Source organism: Artemia franciscana, chromosome 10 (genome assembly GCF_032884065.1).
Source record: "Artemia franciscana chromosome 10, ASM3288406v1, whole genome shotgun sequence".
NCBI classification, from domain to species: Eukaryota; Metazoa; Arthropoda; class Branchiopoda; order Anostraca; family Artemiidae; genus Artemia; species Artemia franciscana.
The window spans coordinates 7,797,910-7,818,054 of record NC_088872.1 but is presented as its reverse complement, the minus strand read 5'-3'; the positions used below and the strand labels follow the sequence as shown (position 1 = coordinate 7,818,054).

The 20,145-nt window shown below is 34.9% G+C and overlaps 1 protein-coding gene across 1 annotated transcript in view; it reads left to right on the top strand.

The window, feature by feature from the left end:
• Positions 1 to 20,145, top strand: part of LOC136031730 (vesicular glutamate transporter 1-like) — a gene marked incomplete at its 5' end in the record, with an annotated part of 404,579 nt that overhangs the window by 14,909 nt on the left and 369,525 nt on the right. Inside the window, 2 exon segments of the mRNA XM_065711437.1 lie at positions 8,122 to 8,296; positions 18,248 to 18,534. Of these exon segments, the coding sequence (XP_065567509.1) occupies positions 8,122 to 8,296; positions 18,248 to 18,534 (462 nt within the window).

Here is a 20,145-nt window from a genome sequence, read left to right as displayed (position 1 = left end):
GTTTGTGACAATCAAGGAATGTGCACTTTGCCCTAACAATTGCATTATTACTTTAGGTGATACCCAAACGCTTAAGCAGAGTCTCCAGCTTCTATTTCAAATGCTTCATTCCAGGATTTAGGTCTCACATCAAGTAATAATACTTCAAGACAATCCAAAATTTTTGGAGAAATACTTGCCAACTACTTCTTGTCTCCAGAAGGAAGTGTGACTTGGAAGAGAGATCATGCGGTGCAAAAATCTTTTCTAAAGCAGCCACTTTTTTATCTTAATTTTTTTTACAAAAGAATCCTTTATTAGAAGAAAATGATGTTAATAAAATTCTCGTCAGTGTCCAAATTTTCTTTATTATCTTCCTTTTATGGTATCTTTTATCCTTCTTTATGAAATAAAAAAGTAAATTATCACCATAATTATTTTGATACTCTTTTCTTGTTTCTCTCCAATGTCAATGACCCATCATTACCCAAAAAAATAACGGTCCGAATTCACTCCTATCCTATCCCTTTCAATCCTACAAACCTTCCAAAAAATATCATTTTCAACTATTCCCATATTTTTTTCATTTAGGCATTGAATTAGATAAAAAAAAAAAACATAACATAATTAAACTTTAAGTATCATAATAGAATATTAACTAATTAATTATTTAAATAACCAAAGTAGGTTAGATCTTACCCAAAATATACTCTGAATTACGTTTCTACGTTTCTGTTGGACGTAAAGTTGAGCAGATAGCAACCCTGTTGTGTACGTATTTTTTTTTACGTTACGGAGTGCGTAGTTTTCTTAAGTTTGACCGTAAGCTCCGTAGCAATCCATAAGATCCATAAGAAATTTTTGGTCTGAAAGGCTCTTACGTCGTAAATGATCTTACAGCTAGATGTGGAGACATTTACAACAGGTTCCCAACTCATTGCAGAGTTTGTTCAGCTATTTGGATTGAAATTGAGATTGTCCAATGAGTTGGAATAACTTCTCTTCACTTATGAAGTTGTGAACCATAGCGTATCTTCAATCCTCCTCAGGGTATTTTACTGGGGTATGTAGATGGCCTTGGGAGCTTTGGCTGCAACTTGCCACATCATAGCTATTTAGAGCATCATGGAGCCACCCCGACCGTCAAAGATACGCAGTTTTAAACAGTTTGAACCATAGCGTACCTTCAATCCTCCTCAGGTTATTTTACTGGGACATATAGATGGCCTTGGGAGTTTTGGCTGCAACTTGCCGCATAGTAAGGATTGCAGCGGCACATCGGGAGCGTTTTCTTTAAATAGTAGTAATTTAATGTAGTTAATTTGTTGTTTGTTTGTTGTTATGTAAATTTCCTATGGCCCACGGGCTTTTCCTGCAATAAATTATTATTATTATTATTATTATTACAGCTATGTCGAGCATCGTGAAGCCAACACGACCGACAAAAATACGCAGTTTTAATACGAGAAATATAAATTTTCGCACAATATAACCATCAAAAATTAAAGATTGATATTCACGTTTTCTTTCTTTTTTGTCTTTTTTTATAATTGACGGTGAATTTAAATGACAAATCAATTTAAACAATAATTTTCTAAGCACACATAACCGAAGTTTTTTATTTTATCTTAAGCGAGTCTCTTGGTTTTAATCTCGATACTAGCATATTTACCTATTCCTTATTTATGTAAAAGTGACCCATTTTTGTGCATACCTGATTTGCCTCGAACGTGTCATTCGTTTAGTTTCTTCAAAAAGCTTTTTAAACATTTTGGCTTATATTTGTCTTGAATTGATTGAAGTCTTTTTTTTGTTTTCTGCTGAATGTTTTCACTTTTTTACATTTTTGGTTTATATTTATCTAAAATTCACCAAAATTTTCCTTTTTTGCTTTTCTTTTCCCTACTTTTTTCTTTTTATAATTCTCTTTTTTTCTCTTTCGGAGTAAGTGTTGAAATTACTTATTTGTCTATCATCTTCTTTACAGGCCAAAGAGCCTTTGTGGGAACAATATTTTTATTGTAGCTTAAATACATAATGAATCAAACTTTTTGGTCAGATAATAATAATAATAACTTGGTAATCTTTATAATAAGAAAAATTGCTAATGCATAAGTCTCTTTTTTTCTTACGTTTTGTATATAGCTCAAGTCTTTCTCTTTTTTCTTTTTTTCCTTTAATTACATGGCTATATTTATTCTTTAGATACAAGATATCTCATAGAGGATTCCTGGGTATACAAATATTTGTCATCAATAAATATGTCATACGTATGTCATCAATATTGAATCTCCTTATCGTTTTTCTTTTTTCGAATTATGCAATTACTTTACGAAAAGAAAGTCTAAGGAAGAGACCGTTCCTAAATTGAGAGCTAAGACACAAACAACGTAGACCATCTAATAACAATAAATAATTCCTCGGTTAAGCGAATGAAATTCTTTGCCTATTATCTTAAGCTCATAGACCACTATAGCAACCAGTAAGGCAATATTTTCAAGCACTATTAAATTTCCCAAATTCTTTTCTTTGTTAGTAGATCCCTTCCTCCCGCAATGATAAACAGCTAGAAATCTTAAAAGGGATCTGGAATCACTGGAGCGGGAACATTATTTTCCCTAGTAAACAAGTCATCAGGGAGAAGTTGACTGGGTGCCAAAGTGCCAGGAAAAAGGGATAGCTCCCTTGGGCGTTGTAGATAGATAGTTTTATTTGGGATATCAATTGTTATTGCCGTTTGATGACATCTTAATTGTGCTGAACAAAAATTTTTGTTCGGTATCTTTTGAACAGGCTTGGATACAAAGCTACGAAAACTGCAAAAGCAATATAATAATAATAGTAATTTGTTTTGGCCGTCTAAGCATACTTGAATGAATACAGATGAGCATAGGGGAGAAAAAGACCTGAAAAAAGCTTCCGAGGAGAACAACGATAGCAACCCTCATAATAAATAAATCCATTTTACTAAAGCTATGGCGACAATTCAACTAATTCATCAAGCAAATTGTTTCACAGGGATATCTATTCTATTATCCTAAGATCATCTCAGGAATTAATCATATGATGATCCATTTACCTACTTCTATCGAATATCCAGTATTTTCAGCAAGCTCCCTTGGGATAGGTCCCTTAAGTATTGTCGATAGGTTATTGTATTATAAATTGTTATTGTCGACTAATAGTATTTTAATTTTGCTGAACAAAAATTGTTAGTTTGTATTTCAGAAGGGGGGTCAAAGAGGTGTCTGCAATATTTCAAAAGCAGTTAAAGGTGTTAAGTTTAAAGCTTTAGGGAATTTGGGCGGGATATTGAACTAAATCAAAAGCAGCGTTTTGCAGCCAAATTTTCAAAAAGTATGTCATTTTTCAAAAATTTTTCAAAAATTTTCAAAAAGATGTAAAAAGTAGCATCTTATGGACGGTAAAGATCATTAAATCGAAGCTTTTAAGGAGCTTTGAGGAAAGTGCTGAACTAAATCAAAAGACAATGTACGCATCCAGGTTGTCAAGAGTATATATTTGCCATATCTCAGGAACTACTCAGGGTGTTAAGAAGAAACTTTCATGGAATATTGAGGAAGATGTTAAACTAAATCAAAAGACAATGTACGCATCCAGGTTGTCAAGAGTATATATTTGCCATATCTCAGGAACTACTCAGGGTTTTAAGAAGAAACTTTCATGGAATATTGAGGAAGATGTTAAACTAAATCAAAAGATACTAGCTGCATCTAAGCTGTCAAAAGGGCGTATATGGGAACAACTAAGGGAATTAAGTTGAAGCTTTCGGGGAATGTTTAGGAGCATGTTGAACTAAATCGAAATATTTTACATGCATCCACGTTGTCAAAAAGACGTATCAAAAACATCCAGGGAATGGCAAAAGGTACTAAACTAAAATTTTCAGAGAATGTTGAGAGGTATTTTGAAGTAAGGGAAAAAATACTAGGCTATACATTCAGATTGTGAAAAGAGTTTATCTACAATCTTTCAGGTGTGACTAAGAGCATAAATTAACGGGTTAAGGGAAGTACCTGAAACTTAAAGTGAAAATTTAGGACTGGGGGGTCATGTATGTTCTGAATTTTTGCTTGGAGGAACTTAGGGTAGTTTATCCAGGACAATAAGTTATTGAAGAAAAATGCGGGTGTATTGATTCTATGTGCGAAATATTTTTTATTCTGATATACTTACATTTTAGACTTTGAAGGGGCCTCAATAAAAGTTTCAGAACCACGGGAACCTCAGAGAAAAACCAATCTGGTTCATGGATTCTTCACGAGGTTATTCATTTTTATTTTTTAAACGACAAAACAGAATTCTTTTTAATATATGGGGTTAAAGCCTATTTCTTTAGACAAACAAGCATCTAAACCAAGTAATACAATAAGATTCTTATAATAAAGTGGTCATTAATATTTGAATTCAAGGTTGCAACAGAATTGGGGTTAGGATTACTTTAGCCCTATAGAAGACCAAAAAAATTCTGGTTTTAAATCCATTCATTTAAATAATGCTCTCCGTCCTCATCCAAATTCTATGTTAAAATTATTTAGAAAAAACTTTATCCTAAATTTTGTTTCCAGATTACCAATAGAAAGCCACAATCTTAATTTTTAAGCAGAAAAACCAATAAAAATATTATTGGTCCTGTAAAATATTACAGATATTTCTTCTATCAACCATTAAAAAAAATAGAGAAAATAATGTCTATTAAAAACAAACTGAAATTAATATTAGAAATTTTCTCCAAAATAGAACTTTTTCAAAGAAAAGGAAAGAGCTGAATTAAACGAAAGATAAGCACAAATAACGCCAAATAATAATTTACATTCAAAATGAGTAGAAATCACAGTCAATAAACAAACGAGACCCTAAACGAACGGTCACAGTGAATAACCCGGTCAAACCTAAAATGAAATAAAATTACAATGAACAGGAGAAGGCTATATACGATTAGAATTATATATCGTACCTTACCAATCCCTGCCTTGATTTTTAGGCTTCATAAGCCCTCCACTCTTCATTATGCATGCAGCCATATATAAAATTAATATTGAGAAGACCCAAATAAGAAAAATTGTTTTTTATTGGTATTTTGAACTTTTTGGGTACCAGTCTATATTGGAAAAACCAGGGACTAACGCAGGAGCACCTGGATTTCCATATTTTTATGTAAATTCAGCATCTCTGTCAACATTATCCAAGAGTTTCAATTTAATAAACCTTAACTGTTCTTGGGAAAATGGTGATATTTTTTTCACCACCTGGATACATAAAATGTTTTTTGGTTCAGTTTAAAATATTCCTTAGCCGTTCCTGAAAGTTTCAACTTTTTACCCGTATCCGTTCCTGAGACCAACATAGATACGCCCAGAAGCGTATTCCCTGTAGACATGTTTCAAAATCCTTCTCAACATGTCATTAAAGTTTTATCATCATATCCTCAGTCATTCCTTAGATATTGCCGACACACTCGCTTGAAAACCAACAGGTCTTCAGTGTGTTTTGGTTTTGTTGAACATCCCGTCAACATTTCCTGAAAGTATCACTTTGATGCCCTGTGCCTTTTTGGAGACCTAGGATCAAACGTTTTCCATTTTTCTAAGAGATAAACCCTGTATATAAATAATGGACAACTTAAATAACTTACAGCCCTTGTCCCAGAGATCGTGTCATCCCAAGAGGGATATTTTTTTTAGCCTTTAGACCATTTCAAACTGAATGGCTATAGAAATTTTAATCGGATGTGGTTGCGGGGGAGGACATCTAAATAGGGCAGTAGATGGGGGCTGGTTTTCCTCTAATCACTTTTGACTCTTAAAAAAATGTACTGAAATGCCTCTAGATTGACACCTATAGAAGCTTGACACCTCTACATCAGAGGCCTATAATACGCTTAATCAAATGGTAATATTGAGCTCAGGTAATCAATATTGAGGTAATATGGCTCAGGTAATATTGAGCTAAGTCGAAAGACTTTTAGGGCTACTACTATTACTACTACGACTACTACCACTACTACTAGTAGTAGTAGTAGTACTACTACTTAGTACTACTACTACTATTGCTGCTATTGCGGTAACTTCTTGTGACTACAACTACTTGTTGCCGTGAATATTCTGACTTTGACTACTACAACTTGTGGTTACGACTGCTACTTGAAAAACTTTCAACTGTGATTTCAATCACTAGCGACAACAACTAATTACAACTGCAACTGCTTGGGATTGCACTACTTGTGACAATGACTAAGACAACTTAAAGCTTTATATTTGAATATTTGTGTCTGTAACTACTTGCAACTATAATTACATGTGACTGTAACTATTTGCGACTGTGACTTTGACTACTCGCGACCAAAACAGCTTGTGACTGAAACTCCTCTATGCTATGACTGCTTGTCTCTCTGACTAATTATGACTAAAACAACTGCGGTGGAAACTACTTTTTACTGCGACTATTTGCAATTGCGACTGCAACTACTAGTGACTGCGACCCCTTCTACTGCTACTATATCGATTTTGACTTTGACTTCCACGGCTTTTGCTGCAACCACTACAATTGAACTAAATCAAAAGAGTTTAGGTATATCGAGGTTGTCAAAAGGCATTATCTGCAATATCTAAGGTTACTGAGATAAAAATTTAAGGGAAAATTGATGGAACATCGAACTTAATCAGAAGACTCTCTGCCTCTAGTTGTTCAAAAAGGTATGTCTGTTGTATCTCAAGAACTACTAAGGGTATTAAGTTGAAACTTTTTGAGGATGTTGAGGGTGTTACTGCAATAAATTAAATGACTCTAATTGCATCCAGATTGTAAGAAGGGCGTATCTGGGAGTCTCTATACTGGTTTTAGGAAAGGCTATGGGTAATAAGCTGAAACTTTCAGGGATTGCTAAGGGAAATGTTAAACCAAATAAAAAGACAATTTAATGCCCTAAGCAGCTTCCGAAAAATAGCAGATAGTGCATTTGGACCATATGGACAAATGTCTTATCCAAGGTCTCCTCAGATTGCCATCAAAGTTTTGACTCAATCACTTAGCCATTCTTGGAATATTACAGATACGTCTTTTTTTAAACTTGGGTAGTTGGTAGTCATTTGATTTAATATAGAGGCTTTTGATTTAGTTTGATATCCCTTTTAACATTCCCTAAAATCTACAACTTTATGCCAATAGCTTCTCCAGGGATACTGCAGTTACGCCCTTTTTTACAACATGAATGCAGGTAGTGTCTTTTGATGTAGCGTATTATACCCATGACATTCCCTTAAAGTTTCAAATTAATACCCTAAGCCGTTCCTAAGGTATTACAGATACGTCCTTTTGAAAATATGGATGTTCACAGAGTCTTTTCATTTGGTTCAACACCACCCTCAACATACCCTGAAAGTTTGAATTCGATGCTCTTAGCCACTCTGAGTAATTGCAGACGCGTTCTTTTGATAACCTGGATGCACATAGTGTCTTTTGGTTTAGTTGAATCTCCTCCTAAAGATACCCTGAAAGTATTACCTTAAAACCCTGAGCCTTTTCAAACTCAAAGGATGAAACATACCCCCTTTCCCGATAATGAAGCCAATATGTAAACATTGGACATCTTGCATAAATTACAGCCCTTCTCTAAGGGCTCTGGGCGTCATGATGCCTCGAAGACGCATAAAATGGATCTTAGAACTACTTCGAACAAAATGTCTATTTTAAAATTTCTAACGGAAGTTTTGGGGGCTAAAGGGGAAGCTAGTTACAAAAATGACTTTTGAATCTCTAATCACTTCACTGTGCTTGGAAACAAAAATGACCCTCCAATCACTTTCGAATCTTAAAAAGAGCACTTTAGCTTCAGTTTCTAATCGAATGAGCTCCCTCCGAAGTTTCTACGACCTCTCCTTCCATATGAAGAGGTATAGCATAGAAGAAATGAAAAAATAATGCACTGAATTCATTTTGTCCTTTTCTGTGGCAGCGCTACTCTGCATACTATAGAACAGATGGTCTAGTAATTGTAAAAAAAAGAATATCCAGACTTTTACTACAGGTTGATTAGCCTCACTGTCATAAATTATTATTATTCAAGCATGTTTCGAGTTTATTCCCTTTTATTGTTACTTTATGCATCTGACCTTTTTTCAGGGAGTAACCTACCCCGCATGCCACGGTATCTGGCGGTGGTGGGCACCACCCCTTGAGCGATCTAGACTGGCAACGCTTGCCTTCTGCGGCTCATATGCCGGTGCTGTAGTCGGAATGCCACTTGGCGGCTGGCTTACGGGTTTACTTGGATGGCAGGCACCATTTTACTTTTATGGTAAAGTATTTCCAAATTTTGTCATTTTTATTTCTTCTCTTAGAACTTAGAAAAAAGCTAGATTGGTTAGTAAAAAATGAAAGTTAATGTGGTTGGCTGAACTGTCAGTTTGTGCCAGCAAGGTAGTTTACCTTTCTCAGTTCAATGACCTTTTCATGTTTCTGTTTTTCTATATCTGTTAATTCAATCTTAAACCGTTCGTTCAAATAATTTTTTAATGTGTGTCTTCTAATTGAACTCATTTTTGATTCTTCACAGTTTCCTTTTCCTGTTTTTCTCCTTTGATCTTATTAGATTCTGCAAGTTGTTTTGTTTTTATCTAAACTTAAGGGAGAAAGACATCTGAAATAAATCCAGGAATATAAGAATCCAGGTTTTGGCTTGCTATTTATATCTTCGACAGTTGTTAGTTGTTGTACTATATTGCTTTTTAATTGGTCGTTACCGAGGAAAATACTGTAATGTATGGGTAGAACATCTTCCTAATGTTTAAGCTGACAGAACTGACGGAATTCTAACCTCCGTCATATTACAACCTTTTGTAGAGACGCATATTAATCAAAAATCTCCGTTTACACACCCTGAAAGTTTTGACTTAATTCCCTTAGTATTTCCAGAGATATGGCTGATACACCCTTCTGGAAATCTCGAATGCAAATAATGCTTTTTAGTCTAGTTCAATTTCTTACTCAACAAACCCTAATAATTTTAACTTAATACCCTTAGCTGTTTGACTTAAACCCTAATAATTTTAACTTAATATCCTTAGCCAATCAACTTTCCCTGAAAGTTTTAACTTAATATCCTCTTCCACTCCTGAGATATTGCATCTTTGCCATTCTGACAATCTGGAAGCCCTTCAACTCTTTTTAATTTAATTCAATAGTTGTAGTGGTAGTAGTGGTGGTAGTAGTACTAGTAGTAGTAGTAGTAGCGGTAGTAGTAATAGCAGCAGCAGTAGTAGTAGTAGCAGTAGCAGAAGTAATAATAATAGTAGTAATAGTATTAGTAATAGCAGTTTTAGCAGTAGCAGCAGCAGTAGTAATAGTAGTAGTGGTAGCAGTAGTTGTAGTACTAGTAGTATTATTATTAGTAGTAGTAGTAGTAGTAGTAGTAGTAGTAGTAGTAGTAGTAGTAGTAGTAGTAGTAGTAGTAGTAGTAGTAGTAGTAGTAGAAGTAGCGGTAGTAGTAGTAGTAGTAGTAGCAGTAGCAGTAATAATTAACAGTCACAAGTAGTCACAGATGTATCTACAAGCAGTCGCAGTCATTTGAAGCAGCAGTAGCATTTGCAGCAATAGGAGCTGCAGTGCACACATAGCACCTTTTGGTTTTTTTAACATCTCCCTCGATATACCCTGAAAGTTTCAACTTAATATACGAAGTAGTTCCTGGGATATTGTTGATGCTTCTTTTTGTTAACCTGCATACCCATAGGGGGTTAGATTTTGTTCATCATCCCTTCAACATTCCATTTAAGTTTCAACTTAATACTCCAAGCCATTTCTAAGATGAATATAGTATATTTTAATTTAGTTTAACTCTCCCCTCCATATTCTCTAAGACTTTCATGCTGATACCCTCAGCCTTAGTAGCAGTAATAGCAGTAGCTGTGGTAGTAGCAGTAGTTATAGTAGGAATAGTAGTAGTAGTAATAGCAGTAGTAATAACAGTTGTAGCAGTAGAAGTAGTGGTATGCGTATGTTCCATTTTTGGTAATTTTAACATTCCCCTCATTTTGCCCCGAAAGTTTTAACTTAATACTCTAAGCCGTCCTCAAGATATTGTTGATACACCTTTTGGACAACCTGTATGCACATAGTGCGTCGGGATTCTGTTCAACGTCCTCATCAATGTATCTTAAGAGTTTTCATCTTAATACCCTTGCCCTCATTAGTAGTCACAAAGGATGTAGTAGCTGTATCAGTAATAGTAGTAGTAGTAGTGGTGATAATAATAGCGGTAGTAGTAGTGGTTATTTTTCAACTATTCAACAGAGGGATAGTTATTTTTCAACTATGCTGGACAAAGTGGTTATCTCAACATATATTTGATGGCTTTGGGGAATATATCATCCCGGAGGGATAGCTATTTTTAAAATATGCTGAACAAAGTGGTTATCTCGACATATATTTGATGGCTTTGGGTAGTATGGCAAATGGAGGGGTAGCCTGCCCTCCAATCACTTTTTACTTTGAAAAAGGGTACTGGGATTTTCAGTTTCCAGTTGAATAAGCCGTCTCCAAAGTTTTTCCGACAAAACCTTCCACACAAAGTGCCTCGGTGAAAAGAAAAAAGAAATATAATACATAGGACTTCACTCTTTACTTGGGTAGTACTATTGGGTAGACTCTGATAAACTAGCCAATTAGTGTGTTCGAAGATATTCGAAAAGCGGAAAAATTGTGGCCGATAGTCTGTCGTGAAGATCAGAGAAAAAAAAGCGTGACCCCCTACCCCTCAAAACTTAAAATTAATCCCTTGGGCCCCAAAAAAAAATTTCCTGCATCTTTTAACCTCCTAATTTGTTTGACAAATCATTGTATGCTTACCAAACAACACATAGATTATATCACCTTTTAATGAAACCAACTGACTTTATGCAATAGTCTATCCATGATGGCAATTAAACAAAAAAAACAAGTTTTTTAAAATGAAAGTAAGGAGCGATATTAAAACTTAAAACGAACAGAAATTACTCCGTATTTGAAAGGAGCTTTTCCTCCTCAACACCCCGCTCTTTACGCTAAAGTTTTTACTGTTTTAAAATGTAGAGTTAAGAAAAAGAGTCAAACTTTAGCACAAAGAGCGAGGCGTCGAGGAGGAAAAGCCCCTTTCAAATACGGAGTAATTTCTGTTCGTTTAAAGTTTTAATGTCGCTCCTTACTTTCATTTAAAAAAACTTGTTTTTTTTTTGTTTAATTAAAATAAAGAGTGACACTAAAAGCTCCGACCAATAAAAATAGTCTAATTATGAGGGCTTGACTGAAATTTTAGATAATTTATGTTTTCAAGGTGATGCGATCTTTTAATTTATGCTATTTATTGGGCTATTTGTTTTATGAATATTAATTTACATAAATAATTTGTAAAACACAGTGGAGATTCATGTTTAGTTTGAGGTCTGATCCATGCAAAGCAATGCAAAACCCATTCAGCCAATGTGTATGAGGGAGGGCTCCCTCCACTTTAATATTAACTGGTACTGTGCTATACTACAATTGTAACGGATATTGGTACTATAAATACTGTGAAGTATCAAACAGTTCGTGGTAACGAACTGTAGTAAGGAGCGACCCGGCTCAATAGCAACCAAAAGTCTAAAAAATGGAATTTTGGTACCAATAGCTACATCAGAAGAATTGTATTTTAATGCTGATTTTAAATATATAAGTTTCATCAAGTTTAGTCTTACCCATCAAAAGTTACGAGCCTGAGAAAATTTGCGTTATTTTAGAAAATAGGGGGAAACACCCTCTAAAAGTCATAGAATCTTAACGAAAATTACACCATCAGATTCAGCGTATCAGAGAACCCTACTGTAGAAGTTCCAAGCTCCTATCTACAAAAATGTGGAATTTTATATTTTTTGCCAGAAGGCAGATCACGGATGCGTGTTTATTTGTTTTTTTGTTTTTTTTTTGTTTTTTTTTCCCAGGGGTGATCGTATCAACCCAGTTGTCCTAGAATGTTGCGAGAGGGCTCATTCTAACGGAAATGAAAAGTTCTAGTGCCCTTTTTAAGTGACCAAAAAAATTGGAGGGCACCTAGGCCCCCTCCCACGCTAATTATTCTCCCAATGTCAACGGATCAAAATTCTGAGATAGCCATTTTATTCAGCGTAGTCGAAAAACCTTATAACTATGTCTTTGGAGACGACTTACTCCTCCAAAGTCCCCGTGGGAGGGGCTACAAGTTACAAACTTTGACCAGTGCTTACATATAGTAATGGTTATTGGGAAGTGCACAGGCGTTTTCAGGAGGATTTTTTGGTTGGGGGGGGGATATACTGGGGGAACTTTCCATCGAGGAATTTGTCATGGGGGAAGAAAATTTCCATGAAGGGAGCGCAGGATTTCCTAGCATTATTTAAAAAAAAACTATGAAAAAATAAATATGAAAAAGTTTTTTTCATGTGGAAGTAAAACTTAGTAAAAGTAAAACGTTTTAAGTCAAATTTAAAACAAACAGAAATTATTATCCATAAAAGGGGCTCACCTCCTCCTAATACCTCGCTCTTTACGCTAAAGTATTTTTAGTAATGTCAACTACTTATTCTACGGGTTTTGTCATTCAGGGTTCATTCTTAATGAATTGGGACAAAATTAATGAATTGGGTAAAGAGAGAGGTACTGACGAGGGGCGAACCCTCTCATATGTGTAATAAAAACATGAGAATAAAAAATTCTTTACGTAAGCTAATTTATAAGTTACATATATCTTTTACTAATAAAAAGATTCGTAAAAAATAAAAAGTTCTGGTTGCCTTTTTAATTAACCAAAAAATTGGAGGGCAACTAGGCTTCCTCGCCCGCTCTTTTTTTCTCAAAATCATTCGATCAAAGTTTTGAGAAAGCCATTTAGCCAAAAAAAAAAAAAAATATGCAAATTTCGTTTTAATTATTCCTCTGCGGAGAGCCAAAATCAAAACATGCATTGATTCAAAAACGTTCAGAAATCAAATAAAAAAAAACAAGTTTTTTCAACTGAAAGTAAGGAGCGACATTAAATCTTAAAACGAACAGAAATTACTTCGTATATGAAAGGAGCTGCTTCCTCATCAACACCCCACTCTTTACGTTTTAAAGAAAGAGTCAAACTTTAGCGTAAAGAGCGGGGCGTTGATGAGGAAGCAGCCCCTTTCATATGCGAAGACTCTATTGGCCTTTGATAACACTTGGTTATTGAATCTTTACCTACCATACATGGATGAGTATATTCCGTCCACTCACTTAGTTTTACAATCAAAATACTTTTGTAGTCAAATGAAGCAATAAATGTTTTTTTCTTGCACCATGATTTGAAATATATTTTTTTCCTTAAAAAAGTTCGTCTAATTTATCCTCCAAAAAAAATTCTACAACCTTGAAGAAAAGTTTAATATCCCAGAGAAAGTCATTGGTAAGGAAAACTCAACAAGATTGGAAATTCTCGGCAAAATCGAAAAGCGATTTATTGTCTAGTCGGACTTAATCGACATTCAAAGGGGTTTCTAAGGGTGATGTCTCCCCTTCTTTCTAATCGGTTACACATCAACTGAAAAAAATCCAGAATCAAGACAGGCATGATTGATGTCCAATTGCTTCCTTGTTGATTGAGCCTTTTTAGATAAACATCCACGAACGGAAGGAATTGAAAGCAGTTCAATGTAATGAAAAGTTCCGTTAATACAAGGCACGAAAAGTGGTTTTGAGTGGAGAATTCTGTTAACTACTTTTGTTAACTTACAAAGATTAAAGTCGGCCTAACTTTATACAGCTTGACGTGGAACAAACACAAAATGTGTAAAAGCGATAATTTTGATATATCTCTATATATAAAAATAAGTTGTCTGTGGGTCTGTCGAGTGACGTCATGCCATCATGTCGTCATGTCGTCATGAAGTTAGTTGTCGTCATGTTTGTTATGACGATGACGTCATTAAAGGTATTTAAGAAAATCGTTCAAAGACAAATTTTTAATTGTAAGCAGATCGTGGACGGAAAAATGTTTAATTGCAAAATGACTGAAGAACCTACAATGGCAACAGCCGAGGAAGCTGCTCAAAAGACAATTTTTAATTGTAAGAAGATCGTGGAAGGAAAAATGTTTAATTGTAAAATGACTGAAGAACCTACAATGGCAATAGCAAATGACGACCAGGACACAAATGACGACCGGGACAAAGGGAATATAAATGACGACCGCGACACTCAAAGAGAAATTACAGACTGGGACACCGGGACACAAATGACGACCGGGACACAGGGAATATAAATGACGACCGGGACACAGGGACACAACTACAACGGGGACGCCGGTGAGCACAGGGGATATATAAATGACGATGGGGACACAGGGAATGTTCGATTAGCAATCACCATCAACAAAGCTCAAGGGCAATCATTAGAATAATGGGGTATAGATCTGAATACAGATTGTTTTTCCCATGGACAATTATATGTTGCATGTTCAAGAGTCGGTAAACCTGACAATCTATTTATATGCACAGACAGTGGGACAGCCAAGACTGTTGTATATTCGCAAGTTTTACGTAGTTCAAAACATATATATATATATATATATATATATATATATATATATATATATATATATATATATATATATATATATATATATATATATATATATATATATTCACAGGTGGGAGACAGGGGCACAACTACAATGGCGTGTAACTAATATGGCGCGTAACGACTTACGCGCGCGGGGGGCTTGGGGGCGCGAAGCGCCCCTACCAACTAGTGTTGGGGTGGCGCGAAGAGCCACCCCAACAGCTAGTAATTTATATGTGTCCTTGCTTATACTGTCTTTATTATATTTTTGGCAAATAGGGGGCTCACTAAATGTGACCTCAGCCCCTTAAAAAGTTTGCAGTACCTATGTCTGACCAATCAAGTACCCAGAGGGCCTTTGAATACTCCTTGAACAAACAAAAAATACCAGAACTTCGTAAGATTTTCTTTCTTTTTCATTTAGATGTTTTTGGTTTCTTTAGAAAGTAAGATATTCAAAATTAAGCATACAATACCCTCCCCCCAAAAAAAAGCACACGCAAGGGTTTGTGGCTGGGAAAACAGGGAGAAAGAAAACTAAAGAAAGAAAAGACAACAAAAAGCAAACAACAACAAAAAAGAGGAAAATAAAACAAACACATTTAATGAAGACTATTTTGCCTTTAGCTGGGCGTGCTACATCTAGACTGTGTCTTTAGTGGACCAAATAAAAAAAAAAGTTTTTTTCAACTGAAAGTAAGGAGTAGCATTAAAAATTAATACAAACAGAAATTATTCCGTATATGAAAGGGGCTGTCACCTCTTCAACGCCCCCCTCTTTACGCTAAAGTTTGACCCTTTCTTACAAATCTAATTTAGAAAACAATAAAAAAAATTTAGCTTAAAGAGCAAAGTACTGAGGAGGGGACAGCTCTTTTCATATACAAAAATAATTTCTGTTCGTTTTAAGTTAATGCTGCTCCTTATTTTCAGTTAACGAAAACTTGCTTTTTTATTTAATTTCTAAGCTTTTAAATTAATGCAGGTTTTGAATTTGGCTCGCCGAACATGAATAATTAAAACACAATTTGCAGATTAATTTTACCTATTTTTAACTAATTATAACCTTATAATAGCCTAAGTTTGATTTTTGTTTCAGTTGATTAAGAATGATTCCTGAATCACAAAGAGTATTAAATTAGAGTAATATCTTCTTTTGAAAGTTAAAAAAGAAATTTCAGTGCAAGAACGAGCTATTGAGGAGAGGCAACCCATCTCATATACGTAATATTTTCTGTTCGTTTCAAGTTTTAATGTTGATTCTTGCTTTCAGTTGAAAAAACTTGTTCTCTATTTAATTGCTGATCGCTTTTTAAACAATGTCAAGAAATCCAACTTCCCCTCCATAAGAAATTCCCTTCCTCCACAAGAAATTTCTCCATGAAAGGTCTCCCATGTAACTTAAATTAGCGATATTTGCGGAACTGATTTCGTAAGGCACAGTAACAAAACGTTTAAAGAGGTCGAAACTATTTTTATAAAAATGAAAGTCACAAGTTGAGGAATTCTCAAATGACTGGAATGAATGATAGAAAAGATCTTTAGAAGATACACGCAATAATTTATGTTCGTCTTAATTTTTAATGTTTTTCCTTACTCTCAGATGGAAAAAACTTTTTTTTTTATTTACTAGCATTCACAAGCCGAAGACATACAATATCTTCGGTTTATCATCATATAAAAATCATAGTTATGAAGCTGCTTAAGGTAAAATTAAATGATAAGATTGGCTGGAAAATGACACAAACAGATTATTGTTTATATCGTCCATTATTTAACAAAATTCGGATTTTAGCGTAAAAAGCAAGGTATTGACGAGGGGGGTGAACTTCCTCATATACAAAATATGAAGGGGCTCGCCACCTCATCAATACCTCGCTCTTAACGCTAAAGTATTTTTTGTAGTTTTGAAAGAGCTTTGTATTCTAATTAAATGGCCTTTGTGATTCAGGGGTCATTCTCAAAGAATTAGAACAAAACTTGAACTTCGAAAGTTCGAATTTTGTTCCAATTCTTTAAGAATGACCCCTGAATCACAAAAGCCACTTAAGTAGAATAAATAGCTCTTTAGAAACTACTAAAAATACCTTGGTGTCAAGAGCAAGGCACTGAAGAGGGAACAAACCCCCTTATACACATAATAATTTCTGTTTGTTTTAAGCTTTAATGTTACTCCTTGGTTTTAGTAAATAAAAAACTTTTTTTTTTATTTCTGATTTTTTAAAAATAATGCTGGAAAAATCTAGCACTCCCTTCATGCAGATTCTGTTCCCCCAGGATAAATTCCTCCATGGAAAGATCGTGACACGTAACCCTACCCCCTCACACCAGAAAAAATCCCCCTTGAGAATGTCCGTATACTTCCCAATACTATGCAAACCAATACTAGGCTAAATGTAAGCAATGAGCAAAGCTCCTAACTTTTAGCCCTTCCCCCAGGGACTTTGGGAGATTAAGTCGTCCTCAAAGACACAGTTATTAAATACTTTGACTATTCTGAACAAAATGGCTATATCAAATTTTGAGGAAAACGAGCGTGGGAGGGGGCCCAGTTGCCCTACGATTTTTCGGTGACTTAAAAAGGGCACTGTAACTTTTATTTTCTTTTCTAATGAGCCCTCTTCCGCCATTCTAGGACCACTGGGTCGATACGATTACCCCTGGAAAAAAAAACAAATAAACAAATAAACACGTATCCGCGATCTTTCTTCTGTCAAGAAGTATAAAATTATACATTTGTGCAGATAGGAGCTTGAAACTTCTACAGTAGAGTCCTCTGATACGCTGAATCTGATGGTCTAATTTTCATTAAGCTTCTATGCCTTTTAAGGGATGTTTCCCCCTTTTTTCGAGAATATGGCAAATTTTCTCAGGCTTATAACTTTTGATGGGTAGAATCAAACTTAATAAGACTTATATATTTAAAACCAACATAAAAATCTTATTCTTTTGATGTATCTCTTATTATCAAAATTCCTTTTTCTAGAGTTTCGGTTACTATTGAGCCGGGTCACTCCTTACTTAAAGTTCGTTGCCACGAACTGTTTGATTCCTATCTACGTTCCAGTTTCAATCCAGTTTTCACTCCTTTGAGACATATAAAGCACTTCACCCAAGTTCTGGGAATCAAATCTACTTTTGAATGACTATGTACACTTGTAAGCATTAGCTAAATTAATAAGTATATGAAATTTGGTTTATGCTCAGAAGAAAAATAAGATTTGGTTCAATATTATACATCGTTGGCTGCTTATCAGGCCTTTTTAGTGCTAGGGCTGTAAGAAAAGCCTCAATTACAGCCCTGTTTTGGCAGTCCGTTCTGCATACTGCAAATACCTCAAGTTTAAACCTCGATACCCACTCTACGAGATAGACACGTTTGTTCTGAGATTCCAAAATATGATGGACCCAATTGTCATTGTGCCGTCTACTGAAACAAGCGCGGAAAAAAAAGGCGTTGGAAAAATGGTTCGAGTTTTTGCCTCCACACCTGACCTACGAGAGCGAATGAAGAAGTTAGTACTTAATTTTGTTCTTTGATACTGAGTGTTCTAGTTCTTTCCTTTTCTTCTTTTGTATTGCTCCGCTTTTCTCTTTTTTTGTAAGAGCGGGCAAAAATAAAGTTATTATTATTATTATAAGCCCAACTGAGATTTGAATTCTTGTTAAATTATTCTAGGAGCTGCCGGAATTATTTGGTATATTTTGTGGTACTGGCTGTCATTTCAAAAACCATGTCTTCATCCCACGATATCTGCAAGAGAAAGACTGTATATTGAAGATTCGCTGAAAGACGTTAATACGTCAACGCCCACATTGAGGACAACTCCCTGGAAGAAAATTTTCACTTCAATGCCTGTGTATGCCATCATTGTTGCAAACTTCTGTCGTTCCTGGACTTTTTATCTGCTGCTCACACAACAACCAACCTATTTCAAACAAGTGTTTCATTTCGAAATTGCTAAGGTGGGTCAACATTAGCCACAACTATGTAACAAAACTTTAAAATGCACTGTATATTAACATTATTAGTGCCGAATTAATTATTCAAAAAAGATTAAAAGATATTGGAAAACTCTTGGAGTGCATACAAAATGTAAACTTTAATTATTTTAAAACAGATAGGATAAACATAAAGGAGCATAATATTTTTGACGTACAGCATATGCATCATATTCTATAGGTCGCAGCTGTAGCTATGTTTCAAAATAGCATGTTTCAGTCTGAACGAAAGCTTAAAGTTTAATGTTAAAGTTCAGCGAATTTTAAATAACGTATAAGGGAGTTCAGAGGGGGGTGCAACCCCACTTATTTTTTCCTTTTACGACTGACTGAAATAGAGCAATAATGGTAATTTTTAAACGAAATACAAAGAAAAGATGCAACGAATTTAGTTCTAAGGAACTTAGTTTTCTAGCAGTATTTTGATGAAAATTTTCAACTGCATATCTCTGCAACTAGCACGAGGGAGTTCAAACAGGGGAGGTGGCATTTCTTCCTCGATTTTGAAAAAAATCTTGTTCAGTACTTTATTGAAGTTTTTTTTGAGGGGGGGGGGATTTTCTTGTAAAAAAAATTACCCCCCTACCCCTCTAGATTTTGACAATTATAATTCATCGTCACCCCCTAAATGTTTGTGAATTAACGCCACTGAACCATTCATGTCTTAGTTCGATCAGACAAGAACAAAACATTTTCTACGGAAGAGGACTTATTAAAGGCAGTAACAAGTACTACAATAAAACTAACTGTATGTTGACTTTGTCATAAATTCGTATCCAATGTTCTTAAAACAACTGCATGAAGTCATACAACGAGTACCCAAAGCTAAGGCGAACAGTAGGTTTAAATAGCATGGTGATGAATTTTATACGTTGTTTTGGTAGCCCTACCCTCTTTTGTCTCGCAACTGGGGTATCGAAGTAAACCTTCAAGGTTTTTGGGAGGAATAGGTAAAGCGGCCTTTACTTTCGTGTTGGGGGTTCGTGTTCGATGATGTGTTCGATGAGCGGCCTTACTTTCGTGTTCGATGATGTATTAAGTGTTAATTCTTCGGTCATCACCAAATAGTTCTACTACTAATACTACTAACAAAAACTCATTGCAGTACCTAGCCGCATGGGGCTTGGTACGCAGCTGCACACAATTCCCCTCTATTCTAATGTGTTCAAATTGTCATGCTTCACCCCCTCGTAATGAGTTTCAAATTTCCCATATTTTTTTTAATATGACTTTGTTCCGCTTCGGACGGTCTGCTTTTCCTTTTTTGCTTTCGTCTTTTTCAATTTTAGTCGGTTAAAGTATAATCTCTACTTATTTTGTTTCATTTATTTTTCTTCTTGAAAGCATGTATTTGGTTTTCAAGAGTTGAAATACAATATTACCATGGTTTAGTTTTCTTGTTTGATTTACAATTGAGTTGACGATTTTTTTTCTTCTTCTTCTATTAGGCTATAGTTATATGCTGTTTTTGTTGTTATGTTAATATAATGTTGATTTTTAGTTTTGTCGTTTTCATATAACCTTCTGTTTTTAAGTTGTTGATGACAAACTTTTAAATAAATTGTTTGTTTAAAT